The sequence below is a fragment of the Penicillium expansum genome (assembly GCF_000769745.1).
Source record: "Penicillium expansum strain MD-8 chromosome Unknown contig370, whole genome shotgun sequence".
Lineage (NCBI taxonomy): Eukaryota > Fungi > Ascomycota > Eurotiomycetes > Eurotiales > Aspergillaceae > Penicillium > Penicillium expansum.
Genome location: NW_015971428.1, coordinates 14,115 through 29,211, shown reverse-complemented (window position 1 = coordinate 29,211; position 15,097 = coordinate 14,115). Strand labels below are relative to the sequence as shown.

At 48.3% G+C, this 15,097-nt stretch overlaps 6 protein-coding genes across 6 annotated transcripts; 2 read left to right on the top strand and 4 right to left on the bottom strand.

Annotated features, from left to right (window-relative positions):
• Positions 1-387: 387 nt before the first annotated feature.
• PEX2_107230 (polysaccharide lyase family 1 protein) lies at positions 388-1,732 on the top strand (the record flags this gene model as incomplete). The annotated part of the gene is made up of 4 exons (XM_016747991.1): positions 388-722; positions 800-925; positions 1,003-1,333; positions 1,391-1,732. 4 exons carry the CDS (start codon positions 388-390, stop codon positions 1,730-1,732), a joined length of 1,134 nt encoding a protein of 377 aa, XP_016594833.1.
• A 310-nt stretch (positions 1,733-2,042) lies between these two features.
• On the bottom strand, positions 2,043-3,154 carry PEX2_107220 (putative sexual development protein (LsdA); the record flags this gene model as incomplete). The annotated part of the gene is made up of 2 exons (XM_016747990.1): positions 2,043-2,750; positions 2,807-3,154. The coding sequence occupies 2 exons, from the start codon at positions 3,152-3,154 to the stop codon at positions 2,043-2,045; spliced, it is 1,056 nt and encodes a 351-aa protein (XP_016594832.1).
• Positions 3,155-3,909: 755 nt separating this feature from the next.
• Positions 3,910-5,923, bottom strand: PEX2_107210 (putative MFS hexose transporter; the record flags this gene model as incomplete). The annotated part of the gene is made up of 9 exons (XM_016747989.1): positions 3,910-4,162; positions 4,214-4,451; positions 4,505-4,607; positions 4,658-4,989; positions 5,048-5,158; positions 5,211-5,357; positions 5,423-5,526; positions 5,575-5,700; positions 5,757-5,923. The coding sequence occupies 9 exons, from the start codon at positions 5,921-5,923 to the stop codon at positions 3,910-3,912; spliced, it is 1,581 nt and encodes a 526-aa protein (XP_016594831.1).
• Positions 5,924-7,273: 1,350 nt separating this feature from the next.
• PEX2_107200 (uncharacterized protein) lies at positions 7,274-8,243 on the top strand (the record flags this gene model as incomplete). The annotated part of the gene is made up of 2 exons (XM_016747988.1): positions 7,274-7,789; positions 7,842-8,243. 2 exons carry the CDS (start codon positions 7,274-7,276, stop codon positions 8,241-8,243), a joined length of 918 nt encoding a protein of 305 aa, XP_016594830.1.
• A 267-nt stretch (positions 8,244-8,510) lies between these two features.
• PEX2_107190 (Major facilitator superfamily domain, general substrate transporter) lies at positions 8,511-10,297 on the bottom strand (the record flags this gene model as incomplete). The annotated part of the gene is made up of 3 exons (XM_016747987.1): positions 8,511-9,161; positions 9,218-9,967; positions 10,037-10,297. The coding sequence occupies 3 exons, from the start codon at positions 10,295-10,297 to the stop codon at positions 8,511-8,513; spliced, it is 1,662 nt and encodes a 553-aa protein (XP_016594829.1).
• A 1,446-nt stretch (positions 10,298-11,743) lies between these two features.
• PEX2_107180 (uncharacterized protein) lies at positions 11,744-14,708 on the bottom strand (the record flags this gene model as incomplete). Its single annotated transcript, XM_016747986.1, has 2 exons — positions 11,744-14,213; positions 14,269-14,708. 2 exons carry the CDS (start codon positions 14,706-14,708, stop codon positions 11,744-11,746), a joined length of 2,910 nt encoding a protein of 969 aa, XP_016594828.1.
• Positions 14,709-15,097: the final 389 nt, after the last annotated feature.

Genomic DNA, 15,097 nt, shown 5'->3' with positions numbered 1-15,097 from the left:
GCACACACGTCGGATGTGCATTCTTCCGGATCCTTTTCATCTACTCCCTGTATAGTATTGGCTGTTTTCTCCGCTAAATTGTGGGTTATGCACAACCTTAACACATTGCAAGACTTGGCACTCACGTTTCCATCCCAGAGCCAAGACGCCTCGGGCTTCGGTCTTTATTCACCGAATCAATATCGGCCTGCCATGGCGGAGATTACCCGGGGTGGAGCGATATAATTGTCAAACATGCTTGTGTCTTAGCCCGGATTAGCTCGGAAAGCTATGTATATTGGATTGCTTATTGTTCCTATATAAGATCACATCCCTCGCGCCCAACATGTCTTCTCCAACTCTTCATTCCCAACCATTCCATTCTTTTAACACTCACCAGATCTCAACATGAAGATCACAGCCATCCTTGCAGCACTCGCAGTGCGAGCTGCCGCCGTCGGTGTCTCCGGCGCCGCAGAGGGTTTCGCCAAGGGCGTCACTGGCGGTGGCTCTGCCACCCCCGTCTACCCCAGCACCACAGCCGAGCTGGTCTCGTACCTGGGTGACTCTTCCCCCCGCGTGATCATCTTGACCAAGACCTTCGATTTCACCGGCTCTGAGGGAACCACCACCAGCACCGGCTGCGCCCCTTGGGGTACTGCCGCTGCTTGCCAGGTTGCAATCAACCAGGACAACTGGTGCAAGAACTACGAGCCCAACGCTCCTTCCACCCCTGTCAAGTAGTATGTACAACCTCCAAACTCAACCCCCGATCATTCCAATCAATTCCCGAAGTCGATTACTAATTGACCGCTCCCAGCGACAACGCCGGTACCCTCGGCATAATCGTCCAGTCCAACAAGTCCATCGTTGGCTCCGGCAGCGCCGGTATCATCAAGGGCAAGGGTCTCCGTATTGTCAGCGGCGCAAACAACGTTATCATCCAGTAAGAGCTCAGCCTGCAGATATTACTGCAAAAACTTTATACAAAACCCCACCCCAAAACTAACCAACTACACCCAGGAACGTTGCCATCACCGACATCAACGCCAAGTACGTCTGGGGCGGTGATGCCATCACCATCAACAACGCCGACATGGTCTGGATTGACCACGTCACCACTGCCCGCATCTCTCGCCAGCACATTGTTCTCGGCACCCAGGCCTCCAAGCGTGTCACTATTTCCAACAGCTTCATCAACGGTGCCAGCGACTACTCCGCTACCTGCAACGGATACCACTACTGGGGTATCTACCTTGATGGATCCAGCGATCTCGTTACCCTCAAGGGCAACTACATCTACCACACCAGTGGACGTGCCCCCAAGGTCCAGGGCAACACTCTTCTGCACGCCGTAAGTGGAACACCCAATAAACTCTTTGCGGAAATATAACTAACATATATTCTCCAGGTCAACAACTACTGGTACGAGAACTCCGGCCACGCCTTCGAGATCGGTGCCGGCGGTTACGTCCTCGCTGAGGGCAATGTGTTCCAGAACATTGTTGCTTCCGTCGAGACCCCCATTGCCGGACAGCTGTTCTCCTCGCCCGATACCACCACCAATGCTGTCTGCAGCTCTAACCTTGGTCGTGCCTGCCAGGTCAACGGATTCGGGTCTTCCGGAAACCTCGGTGGCCGCGCTGATACTGGATTCTTGGCCAACTTTGCTGGAAAGAACATTGCCTCTGCTGCTGCTTACACCACTGTTGTTTCCAGCGTCACTGCCAATGCTGGCCAGGGTAAGCTTTGAAGTGGGGTTGAGTGTGATGTAATCCTAGGAAGGGGAGAGGGTGAGGTGACTCCAGAGCAAGGGGGTGATTCTGGTGGGTGAGAGTTGTAATTATAGTCTGTCATTTAAATAATACATTACCTATGTGATCTACTAGCGTTATTGTTTAGGAAATCATGAGCTTGATTTATTGACAAGAGAGAGCAGTAAGACTAGAATTATTTCGAGTTGACGAGATGTACAACTTGTGCTCAAGTCATAGTGCTGCTAATAATAATGATGTGCGTATGTCGCGAGTAATTTGCCAAAGGCCGTTGAGGATATGGTTGAATCAGTTGAAGATAAAGAGGCCAGGTCCAGCGAGAGTTGCATTCGCCACACTGTATGCATTTGGGAATGGCCCCTCGGTTGTGGTCACCGCAGCGATGGTCAACCCGTTCATTTGATGCGCCTCATAGGGGAACAAAGCCTCTGCAGTAATCGTTTTGTTATCCTTCGAGACAACTCGGAGAGGTTCCACAATCGGCAGATTTTGCTGATTGATATAGGTGAGCCACAGCGCGTCTCGATCAACCTTGTCGCGAACTTCGAAGGAAACCTTGATGTTTTTGGTCTTCGCAGTCGGGGCTGTGATGACGTTGAGAGTTGCAAAAGTTTTAAGCGGAATGGAGTCAATATTGGGGCAAGTGCCAGGCACAACGAAGCTCTGAATGGCAGTGAAAGCAAAGTTGAGATCACTGGTCGTCAAGAAAGGCAGTTCGCTAGGGACCTTGCCCTGCATGACGCGGAACCATCCCTGCTGTTCTCCCTCCTGGCCGATAATGGAGGAAACCTCACGTGTCAGAGCGAAGTCACCGCCGAGCGCAAATCTCTCCGCAACGTCCTGCAGAGTACCCAAAACCACGTCAGTGAAGGTGGTGGCGAGGACAAGGGCCGAGTCGAAGTCATCGACGGGGAAGGTATACTGGCAAGGCTCGATGGGGTCAACGCCAACATAAGCCAACGCGTTGTTGGCGTCCAGGGCATGGAGCTCCTCTTGCTGTGCCAAATTAGTAAATATCACTAAGCGATATTCATGGGAATGTCATCTCATACAGCCAGGATCACCTTCAAGCCTTTCAAAACAAAGTCGTAATCCTCTTCATCAGTGAAGCGATAGCCCAAGACCTTGTCGGTGATGTTTGTGATCAGTTGGTGGAAAAAGGCAACTTCAAAGAGTTCGTTGAATGCGACAAGCTTGAGGTTGATGATCCCTCCTTCGCTGATACCAACAGGAGGAGGTCCATTTGGTAAAGTTCCGTGGGCATTCAACTCAATCGTTTCCAGTTCACTGGGGCTTGGATTAGGCATTCCATCCGGAAGAGGGTGAGTCGACACATTCGGAAACGGAGCGGCAAAAGCCAAGTAGACCACGCCCAGAAGGACGGCAATGTGAAAGCGCATATTGATTTTAAGAAGAGTATTTTGAATGAGAGACGCTGGTATTGATGGTGTATGATAACAGAGTGGATTATGTCTGAAAGAGTGGAAGATGAAGTTACAAACTTACGAAGTTAGGGGGAAGTCGAGAGAAGTTGAGGCGAGTGGCAAAGGAAGGAACAGCCAGGGAAGGCGCTCTACGTGTTTACACATTACGTGTATTTATACATACAGCTCGTTGCTCTTTCAAGTCAGACCAAATCAATCTACACTGGGTAGACCCCGTCCATTGCGCTGCGGGCCAAGTACGTTCAATGTATCCTAGGCATGAACTAGAATCACCATATTCATCATTGACATATACTAATATGTATGGATAAGTTGTCTGTCACTAGAAAAATATTGGGCAATAGCGCGCGATATAAGAGAAACGAATTCAAAGAACATGGTGGTAGTTCTCAGTGGTATACATTGGATAGGAAGAGAAGAGCCCGAATATCATTCATGTTGTGGTCTACAAATAAATAAATGAAAACACTCTTTCTAAAGGGTATTTTCTGTCTGCTTTCTAAATAGGTACGAAAGATCATTCTATGCCAAATAGATCAGCGTTACGTTATAATCTGCCGTACCATGTACACCCATCTCGTCTGCAGGAATCAACGGATATTCAGAAAAGCGTTATCAGATTAATTCGTAAGTAATAAGCAAACATATTATTGTCTGGCAACAATCGGCACCAAACTATGCCCCATGGATATCTTTTCACAACGACACAATCAAGCATGTTCCTTATGATCAGGCGACTCCTTCTCCGTGATTTGAATCTCCTTCTCAACCTGCTGGAGATCAACATGCGCTACCTGGGCATCATCACCATCGAAGATCTTAGCCAGCTCCTCGAGGGTGGGACCCCGGGTCTCAACGTAGAAGAAATAGACGAAGCAAAGCTCGATGAAGATCCAAATAGTGTAGATCAGCGACAGGTTCCAGTGGTGAGGAAGGTTCTCCCATGCAATGGGGTTGGTGTAACTAGAATGTTTAGTTTGGTTCAAAGAGTGGGTACATGTATTGAAAACTTACTTTCCAAGAACCAGAGATGCCTGCACCGTCAAGTTCATAATCATAACACCCTTGGCGCGCAGGCGGTAGGGTAAGATCTCGAGCGAGTAGGCGACGAGCAGACCCGACCAGGCAATGGCGTAGAACACAGAGAAGAGCCAGACGAACACGACTTGAGGGTAGCCGGTAGTGTTGACATCCTGGGTTCTTTCGAAGACGGAGGAAACAACAGTCCATGCGAGGAACATGAGAACCATACCTGAGAGAAAGTCAGCAAATTGACACCTTTTTGCGGAGGATGCTAGCACGTACCAACCGTGGAAACCAGGAAAAGAGGTCGTCGTCCGACTCGGTCAACGAAGAATGCACTTGAAATACTGACAACTAGACTGAGTAGGGTTTGTCCACCATTGAGCTATGTAATGTTAGCGAGTGGTCCTTTGACGGAGGTCGGGGGACACGAACGGGAATCTTCTTGGTTTGCTCGGTGATACCCATGCTGTTGTAGATCAAATTGGTGTAGTTGCTGAACAAGGCATTTCCACTGTACTGCGAAATGATTCCCAGAGAAACCAAAAGTGCCAAACGGTAACGGTTACCCTTGGTCTTCATGAAGTCCAAGTAGCTGCTGTTCTTCTGGAACCGCATCTCCAAGCTGATAGTCTCCTTGATCTCACGGTACTCGAATTGAACGGTGGCGTTGTTCTTATCTCCATTTCCGTGGTAGTAGGCGAGTGTGTCCAATGCTTCCTCGTACCGCTCCTTGGAGACGAGCCAACGGGGAGATTCGGGGACCCCTAATAATGATCAGCTACCTAGAACTAATCCAGTAAGAGAGATAAAATGGGAACTTACACCAAATGAAGACGATCTGAATGACAGCGGGGAAGACTTGGAGGATAGTCAGACTGCGCCATGACCAATCGTTGGGGATATACATTGTTCCCCATGCGATCCATGCGACAACTAGACTCAGTCAGCACACCGGCATCCGGAGAGTGACTAGAAAGATGCGTACCTAGTGCGCCCAAATTCCACAAGCAATTATAAATAGTAGTGACCTTTCCGCGGTGTTGGGGATGGCAGATTTCAGTCAGTAGGACTGGGGATGCCATCTGGGCCAGACTGTTGCCGAAGCCGAGGAGAAATCGACCGGCGACATACACTAAATATAATTAGTAAATATAATAATTAGACCTCGTCGGGAGGATATGAAATGGTTAATCTTACTTCCATAGTTTGTGCAGAATGCACCGAGCAAGCCACCGAGAATCATCAAGACACATCCGATCATGATGGGAATCTTGCGACCCCATCGATCAGCGATGAAGGGCCTATTCAAGTCAGCTAGCTTCCATGGTATTTAGTGCAGGATAACTTACACAAAAGGGAAACTGGCAAGACTACCAATCTGGTAAATCGCATTCATCAATCCCAGCTTACCGCCACTGGGTGCGTCGAAGTACACCTGCCACGCATCCAAATTTTGCGAGGTGTTAAGCATCATTCTGCGCGAGGCTCCGTCAGCTTTATCCGCATTTAACCACAGAGCTATGATCCATACCCATCGTATCCAGTAGTAGCAGAAGCGACACAAAGCACAGCAGCCCAGCAATAGAGCTTGCGCAGACCAGGGTCTTGCCACCAGTTAACCTTCTCCAACTCAGGCTTTGCAGCTTGAGTCGCGTCCAAATCGGACTGTAGAGTCGAAGCTCCCACAGCAATACCCATGTTGCCTGGATAATCTGCTTAGATGAACGCAATGTATGAAGGATCTAGGTAGAAAGTTGAGATGTCCACCAAACTTGTAGCACAACAAAGCAAAGGAATGTGGAGGTAGGAGGGCTCCCCTGGAGTTTTTAAGCAATTGAAATTTGCCATCCTGGGATAATAAGCTGCGATATTAACCGGTGAATGAGATTTGATGTCTTGGCTGATTTGCTCGCGTCGACAGCTCTCCCCAGTTTTCGCGATCGAAACACATATTGGGGAAAATAGAAATAAAGAATTCGAGTATTTACAGAGACGCTAGGACAGGTTTCGTGCAGCGCCGGCACTAGAAATGCCTATTTATGCGCAGACTAGCTGGATTGGTGGAATGTCAGACCAGCCTTGCCTTAAAGGGGATGCTAGTAGGGCAAAAAGGTCCCAGCTCCGGGTTTTAGGGCCACGAGGTATCAGGCCCAGGCTAAACCCATGGCTTCCAAACTTTCAGGCAGAGTCGTGATTGGTGTAGTCAAATGGGCTACAACAGCCGAGTCACATGGTCGCAATTAGCCCGCCTTACTTGGGTATGTGCCGTGTGTTTAGAATTCTTTCTCCGATACGAGACGAATGCTGTTCTTCCCCACAATCGTGTGGATTGGACGGCCCGAGGCCCACAAATGGATAAAACTGGAGAAGGAAAAGAGCATATAAGTGACATTCCTCCGTGTTTATTTGAGGTATAAGCCTAGGTCACCTGTTTTAGCATTTGGGTCTGTTCCTGTTCAAGGTTTTGGGTGAGTCGTGTTAGGGGTTTCTGTATTCCAAAGAGGTTCGGGCTCCAAATAACACGCCCCGTGCCGAATTCAGTAACCATCTTAGCCTGGACGCCACCTGAAGGCAAATGAAATGGGGTGGTATGAGTGGTGATGCCAAGAAACCCGGGGGGGAGTTGGGGAGAAAATCTTCATTTGCGGGGGACATCCACTAGGCCAGACTTGACTGTTTAGCCGGAATTCACATCTTGGCCAACGCCATTTATTAGGCTGTTAATGACACAAGAAATCTTATTCGGCTCCAAGCAAACGCCATCTTTTGGAGAAGGGAAATACAAATATCCAAATAATAGGAGAACGTGTATACTCGAATTCACCGCTTCCTTCTTTTAGTCAAGTGCTGATAACCGCCTCCAGTTAAAGCGGGAAAGAACAGCCTCCCATTGGTCGGATCCAAATTGCCCGCAGAATAAGGGACCTGGTCACATAACAGCTACCTTCCTTCCCCAAGTAAGTGACTGCCACCAGTGCACGATTCCATGACTCTCATTCTTAAAATGTGGGCTCATCCTGTAACCCCACTTAGGAGGACCCCGACACAATGCCAGCCAAACTCAAATACAAGCTCTCACAAGAGCAAATTGATCACTTCATGAAATATGGGTACGTGCGTCTACCAGACTGTTTCTCTCGGGAAAAAGCAGCCGAATGGGCAGGCGATGTGTGGACTAGACTTGGTGTATCACCAACGAACAAGTCAACATGGACAACCGAAATTACCCACATGGGAGACACCAAGGAAGAGGCGGTCAGTACCTTCTCCCCTAAGGCCTGGGCAGCCATCTGCGAGCTTCTCGGGGGCGAAGACCGTGTAGCCCCGGAATCGGCTACTTGGAACGACGCATTGATCGTCAATCTCGGCTCACCCGAGTCCGAGGGTACATGGCCCCATCCTGCTGATCTGCCCGGGTGGCATGTTGATGGCGATTTCTTTACCCATTTTCTTGATTCGCCTGAGCAGGCCCTGCTCGTTATACCCCTGTTTACCGATATCCAAGATCGTGCAGGTGGCACTATGGTCTGCCCTGAGGCGATGAAATATGTTGCCCAACATCTGGTAGGTTGAGCCTCTTGTTCCACTTTTACGTCTTTCTGACTCATGTTTCTAGTACAAGCATCCTGAGGGGGTGACACCATATATGTATCCCCGTGGCCAAGAGCCCGTTGGGGATCCCACGGAGACTCCGTTTTACTCGGATATTGTTAAGAATTGCAACGATTTCCACCAGATGACTGGGAAAGTGGGCGATGTGGTTCTTCTCCATCCTCTGATGTGTCACTCGATTTCTGTCAACAGCTTGAGACATCCACGAGTTATCACCAATCCACCAGTGGCGTTGAAGCAGCCCTTCAAGTTTGACAGGGATGATCCATCCAAATACAGTCTCGTTGAGAAGAAGACGCTAGAGATGCTTGGCAAAGACAGACTGTCCGGCTGGAAAATCAAGGGGAGGCGAGAGTTTGTTGTTCCGGAGAGGCTGAAGGATACAAGCGGATCGAGTGAGAGCTAGAAAGACTAGCGAACATCACGGGACAATGTCAGCCTGATTGCCACGACCATTACCTTAGCCGAGACAACGACTTTCATTCTTATGTCAAATTAGCCTTTAGCCTGAAATCCGAGTTATTCTTACCAGAGTTCAATAGATGCTTTAGCTTCTTACCCTTGCAATGCTAGTCAGGACCTTATACTATATCAGGCTATTTGACCGTGCACCTTGAAGACAAACATAGTAATCGCCAATGCCCTTGAATTCTGACACGTTTAATATTAACATTCATTTTTTTTGCCACAGGAAACCAGATGAAACTCCCCCAAGGATAGCAACACCCGTGACGAGATCCCAAACCCCTTGAAATGCCGCGACAGAAACAACTGTGATAGTCTCTCTCTGATTCATTGTCATGCTCACATCCTTCATCAGAATGAGATATCCGTTGGTAGAGCTTACTATGTCTCGACCCAGTCCAACTCTTGCAAGTCCATTGCCGAAGCAATTCAACAACACAACTCCGCCGACAGGGACTGCAACTGCCATACCCCAACCTCGCATGTAGTATGACATGGTTGTTGGCAGAGTCGAGAGAGAGCCATCCCCATCTTTGGGCAGATTCTGAATGCGAACATTGTAACTCGAAAGCAATAGACCATGTCCGAGGCCTGTTGTGAACAACAAAAATACCCACGCTACGGTCGGCGTGGAGTTATCCAAGAGGATGGAGCATCCACTCGCAAGGGCAGTCAAAACCCAACCACCAGAGATGATCCACTGGGTACATCTTAACTCTCTCGCGAGAATAACACCAACAACAGTTGCTGGTGCAATCGCAAGCCCAACCATGGCTAGCACGGTGATTCCTGACAAAGTGGCGGACATATAATGGGTTGAAATGAAATATAACGGGAAGAATTGCAAGTGAGCAAAGACCTAGACTGGTATGTCAGACAACGCAAACCAAATGCGAAGAGAAAATATCTACTAACCACAAAGCCATGCAAAAAGCACCCTAGATGTGTCATAGCCATCATCCTCGACCGAAATACCCTCCTCCCAAACTGCGGATGCGCAGCCCACTTGGACTCGTAAAAGAGAAGTGCAACAATAATCACAGTACCTACCGCAAGGGGAACAATAGTCTGCCAATCCCCCCAGCGATACGAGCTCCCACCACAAGATAGACCAACCAGAATAGCTGCAAGGCCCAAAAAAGCTAAAGTCGTACCTGTCCAATCCAAAACGCGCAATTTGTGCATCGGGATATATTTCAACGCGCGCAGATCCACAGCAAATGGAATCGCCAGCAATCCAAGCGCGCAGAAAATAAAGTTCAAATAAAACACCCATCTCCAGTCAGCATTATCGACAAACAAGCCTCCGATGACGGGCCCCAGGATGCTACCACACATCCGCGTCAGCAGGATATAGCATGAATACCGTGACTGCATAACTTCAGGCGCCGTATCGGTCATTATCACGAAGCAAAGACTCATCGCACCGCCGCCGCCGATTCCCTGAATCATGCGGCCGATTATGAGTTCCGCCAGACTCATGGAGCCGCAGCAGATTCCTGTGCCGATTGTCGCGAGGACCACGGCGATAATCCAGACGGGTCCGTGGTTGAAGACTTCGCTCATCATTGTAAAGTAAAGTTGGCTGCTTGCGCCGAAAAGGAGGTATATCGTGTTGACCCAGAATGTGCTTGCTAGTGGCTTTGCGAATGTGTTTGCCAGGTCCTAGATCGAGTCTCTGGTCAGCTCTGTTATAGATATAAAATAACACTTGGGATGTTGCATGTGGCATACGGGTAAGGCTGGGATCAAAATGGTCGCATTGAACGAATCCATCATTGCCAGAATGACGATACAGATAAAGACCAGCCATTCTCGCACTTCGATCCGTCTTTGTTGTTCTTCGGTTGAGGGGTCGCTCTCGAATAGTTGAATTGAGCTCCCGAGTGCTGGGTTGTGTGTCACATCGTCCACGCTTCGGACGCTGTCCGGTACGCCGAAGTTGATTTTAGACTCATTATCGTAAATTTCTTCGGCTATTGAATGGCGTCTCATTTGTGTTGATCCTCGCCGTCTAAAGCCTTCTCAAGATATTATATACTTGTCGTTAGGTTGTCGTTCGTCACGGGAATCGGGATATTGTTGTATCTAAGGTCGACTACGGCATCGATCGAAACTGAGTAGCGATTCTCGGAAGAAATATCATAGCTAGCACTACAAGGTTACCCACATCAACGTGGGATGGAAGAGCTGTGTAATAGGAGTTCCCCCTCCGCCCCTTCGTCCTCGGGAAACCTGCAAAGGAGACGTTTAGGCAGATTCCACAAAAGAAGGGATAATAGTAACTGCATTGCTATTGGTCCGGAGTTGGATATTCTTATTTAAACCTTTTATCGCGGGGAATATTAGAGCCAGACCCCTGGGAATGATGGGTTAAAGGGTGCCAGGGCCTGACCCCCGTTGACATTCCAGTGTCCACACCCCTTGTTGGCTCTCGTGATGTAGGTACATCGAGCATTCCGTGCATGATGTAAGGAGTTTTGGGCGTGAACTTCATGTCACTCATCTTGTGGTGGTATCTTCAAGTTGTATTAAAAATTGAGATAGAAACGTGATAGAAGAAAGTGGATGAGCTAGTATGATTCCGAAGCAAAAATAAAAAAACTTACAACAGCGAGTCCAAGGTCATGGTCACCTAGCGCCCACGGTTCGGGCATAGGCGGCTCGCCGCTCTATTCAGACCTCCTTAGGGAACTCCGGGCGGATATTCACCCACCTAAATATTCTTTACCTGAGTATTCAGGTCATATAGCAAAAGGTACATTTGCCCATTGTGATCGAAAAGGCTGTGAGTTACCTTATTCTTTCCTCCGCTTTCATCTCTCTAGCCTGGTTTTATCACAAGCAAGGTACGTACTAGGCATAGATTAACATTAAATTACATAGCCAATAGAGTATAGCAATAATCAAATCTAGCGGGTAATTCTACCACGAATGACTGGAATCTAGTTATAATTATAAGTTACTTATTCTCGACGGGTAATTTTTAGCCCTAGGGGTAGAGAAGTAAATCGCTAAACCATACTTTTATCCCTAGATTTGTTAAATTATATTTATAGACCATTGTTCAGCTGGTTAACAGAATATATAATATATAGGGCTTTTCTCGATTGGGTTATAAGAGGAATACATATTGGGGTATGTGATCACATAGTCCTACCTAGGTACTCTGCTAAGTCTCTATTAGTACACAAACTAAACCCTACCAGCGCGCCCAAGATACTAAAACTGCCCTCAGTGCCTATCTTACGTAGGATTCCGCACGAGACATTTTGGATCGAAGGTCTCGGCCCAGCACCCAACCTAGACTAGGTTGGGTATGGTTGGATCTGGGTTTTACAAAGTCGTGCGGAAGACTAATCTCACCAATACAAAAGGAAAGTATGAGGCGCGTGGCTATGATCTAGAATTCATTCTCACACATATGTTTTCTAGAGTAGTTCACCCAACCCATCGCATAAAGTTGCGTATAGTTCGAACTGAGTTCCACAACATAGATTGCCCTGTAGCATCTAATTTCCAGGATAGTGAATATAGTCTTTCAGCCTCTGTCGCTCCAAAAGCCGCAGCTAAACTATCCCAGGCAGTTATATCTCGGTAAGAAAGTTTCACTCGTGTGCGCCCCATTGATTGCTGTGGTATAACCGTGTGGCGTTCTAGAACCCGGGCAGCTCCATATTGGATGAGCAGTTCTGTTGTTTGTATCCACGGTTGTAGGCTACTTTTGTCGAGCTGATTGAGTTCTTTTGCAAAGGTGCTGAGGTATCCAAGGTAAAGTTTCCAGGGGGTAGAGCTGCCGAGCCGTTCATTAGGGTTGCCGCCTTGCTGGAGGATCAGAAGGATAAGCCGAGGGTTTGGTTGGTCGCGGGGGCCACCGACTGGATAATCGAGCTGTTCGGCTTGCCCGTCCAACGGTGAATGTATTCTCCGGCGGAGTGCATAGTCTAGGAGTGGCCGGCCTTGCTGCTTGAAAACGAGGTTCGGGTTGGAGGTTAGGCAGGTTTGGACGTATCCTGTGAGTCCGTGCTGGATGGCTAGAGAAAGCAGGGGTTTCGAACCTTGGGTATTGCAATCCCACCCCTTCACTGGACAGGCTGGTAGTGACTCACTCGACCACGGTTTATTCCGCTGGCTGTCAAGTAGTTTATCCAGATGAGCTGTCAGAGGGAGAAGTGCCTCTGGAGACTCCTTCTCCAGCAGTGCTGCATGCTTCATAAAATCAGCCACGAGCAGCCGCGTTGGTTGTTCTAGCATTTGCATTTGAGCTAGCAGCGCTCTGCAGGTGAAAAGATTGACGTTAAAATCTTTCATGTTATGCATCTGCAAAAGATGCTGGGTGGTATTTTCGAGAAGGAAATCCCGCGCTGTCCGATGCATAAATTCAACACTCTGACGGTAGAAAACGTGTCTTCCGGATCCCCAGTCAGTGGTCTCGAGTAAATCCAAGCAAAATATATTAACACGGCTCTTTGCCCTCTGTAGCCGTTGGATCACCTCCTCCTCGCTAAAAGGCTGCGTCGCTGTTTGTAAAAGAAATGCTGTGTGATCTTCGTCCAGGAAGGAACATGTCATCAATGAAACTCCACCAGGACTGTACAAAGCCAGGGTGAGAAGCTTGAGGGACTTGACTCGATAAAATGACTCGATTTTGGCGAACATCTGGAGGAAATATGCTTCCAGTTCCTCCGGTACCCCCCTTAACCGGTCGAGTAAATCTGTTGCTGTATCATGGTTCGTCAACCCTCGCAAGAGTGAGCGACTAACTAGGATAACCCAAAGCCAGACACCTTTTGCTTTCTCGATCATTTCACAGACCAGTTGCAAACAGATTCTAGGATCTTGTTGCTGGAGGGCTCGGAATCTTTCGTTTGCTTGGAGTCTGGTGTTGATATAGAGTTCAATGTCAGAGTACGTTAAATCCTCCAGCCGCAGATGCGGATATGAAGAGAAATTATTTTTGAGTAACTCCCAGGGCCGGCTAGAAACACAGATTTTGATATGTGAATATTGAGATGACTCTTGTAAGAGGTGGAACACCTTCTCAAGCCGATCGTCGTCTCCAGCAAGTTCATCCAACCCATCGATGAACAAACATATTCGGTGATGGTGAGCCGAGCGCCTGAGGAGAGATTGTAAAGTGTGGATCAATTCATCGTCAGACCATGCCGGGAAATGCCCGAGTTCAAGATCCCAGGAGCGCCACCTGGAGGGTGAGAGCTCCCAAATTGGATCTGGCCATTGTATCAACAATTCATATAACAGACAGCGCAGCATCCCAGAGACTGATTTCTGTTCCTCGGTACCAGAACTCCAAATGAAGTGGGATGTTATTAGAAGTTGCTTGTCCCCGGCCCATACGTCAAGAGCCTCCCTAGTCCGCGGCTCATGGAGGAGCCACTTCATGAAGGTAGACTTCCCGGATCCGGCCTTGCCTGATACCCAGTACAAACCACCAGGTTCACAGAGCCAACTGGGTAGGTCAAACCACATGGATCCCATGTCTGTAGGTGTGCGAAAGACCCAGCCAAGGGTGAGATCATATTTGCTGTCTATCATGTTTTCCCGGTCACGCATTCTCGAGAAATATAAAGTGTCGAAAAACATCCGTTTGAACGATCTTCGGTTCTGATAGTCAGCTTTTTGTTGGAGAGTCTGAAGTATTTTCGCGAGAACCTCGTCGTTCTCATTTCTCCATTCATTCAGGAGGCTCTCGCGAACAATATCTCTCTTCCGATCGTCCTCAGAAGTCGATTGGGTTCGCGCTTGGTTGGCCAGGCTATTTAATTGTTGCAGCAGCTGTCCAAGCTCTTGTTTTACTTCATTTCTATACTCGGAAAGGGTGTCTCGAACCCTGCCTTCCATGCTTCGAATCTCATTGGTTGTTGTAGCAAGAGACTTTATCTGGTCCTCACTAGAAGCAGATAAGCCCGATTTCTTAAAATTAACTGAGAAGGGGTAACTCATACTTAAGGATCAACAGCAGATGTATGATGACGACCTGGCCAAGACGATCCAGGGTGGTCATCCTTTCCTCAAGCTTATCCTTATTCCACACAGTCTTTAGCGCCTGGCGGAAGCTCGTCCATTTTCGCCCTGGCGTCACCACCTTCAGCTCATCCAGCGTCACTAGGAAATCTTCCGCAACCACAGAACTCTCCTTAGCAATATCTCGAAGGCCTTCCTGGGCGGCAGATAATCCTTGGGTTGCTGAAATTCCATCTAGAGAGGATAGGAGCCCGTTAGATAAAGTACTTAGTTTTGAGGAGATGGCAGCCTTCTCGGCATGGTCTGCCAGAACGCCGTCGGTGCTCCGATACAGCTCTTTGCCCTTGGAGATGAGTTTCGTCGCGAAGTCGACAAATTGTATAACCGAGGTTGCAAGACTAAGAGCAGATAAGGGGTCCATCATGAATCATAGTAATGTCCCAGGTTTTTGACAATTTGAAAAATACCTCGAGTTACGTCAGTTCAAACCTATCTCACGCGGGGCTACGGAGTAGATCGACCTCCAGGTGCAGGGCGAGGCCTCTTGTAGCTTAGGCCAATAGCTGTGCTCCACGTTTACGTTTGCTTGGCATTTCAGGTGTATATTTTCGGATAGCGGTGGCATAATTTTCCGAACCAAGTGGATATCGATTGTTCCAGTTAAAGCTGTACGGTCTAAGCAGCACTAGTGGAACGGGTGTACCATATGCCTGGCGATGAGGGCATTCAGGTGAATAGGCTGAAGGGACTGAAGAAAGAGTAGGGCGGCAAGAGGGGATTTCCTAACGAATCAAAAAAGAACACAACTAA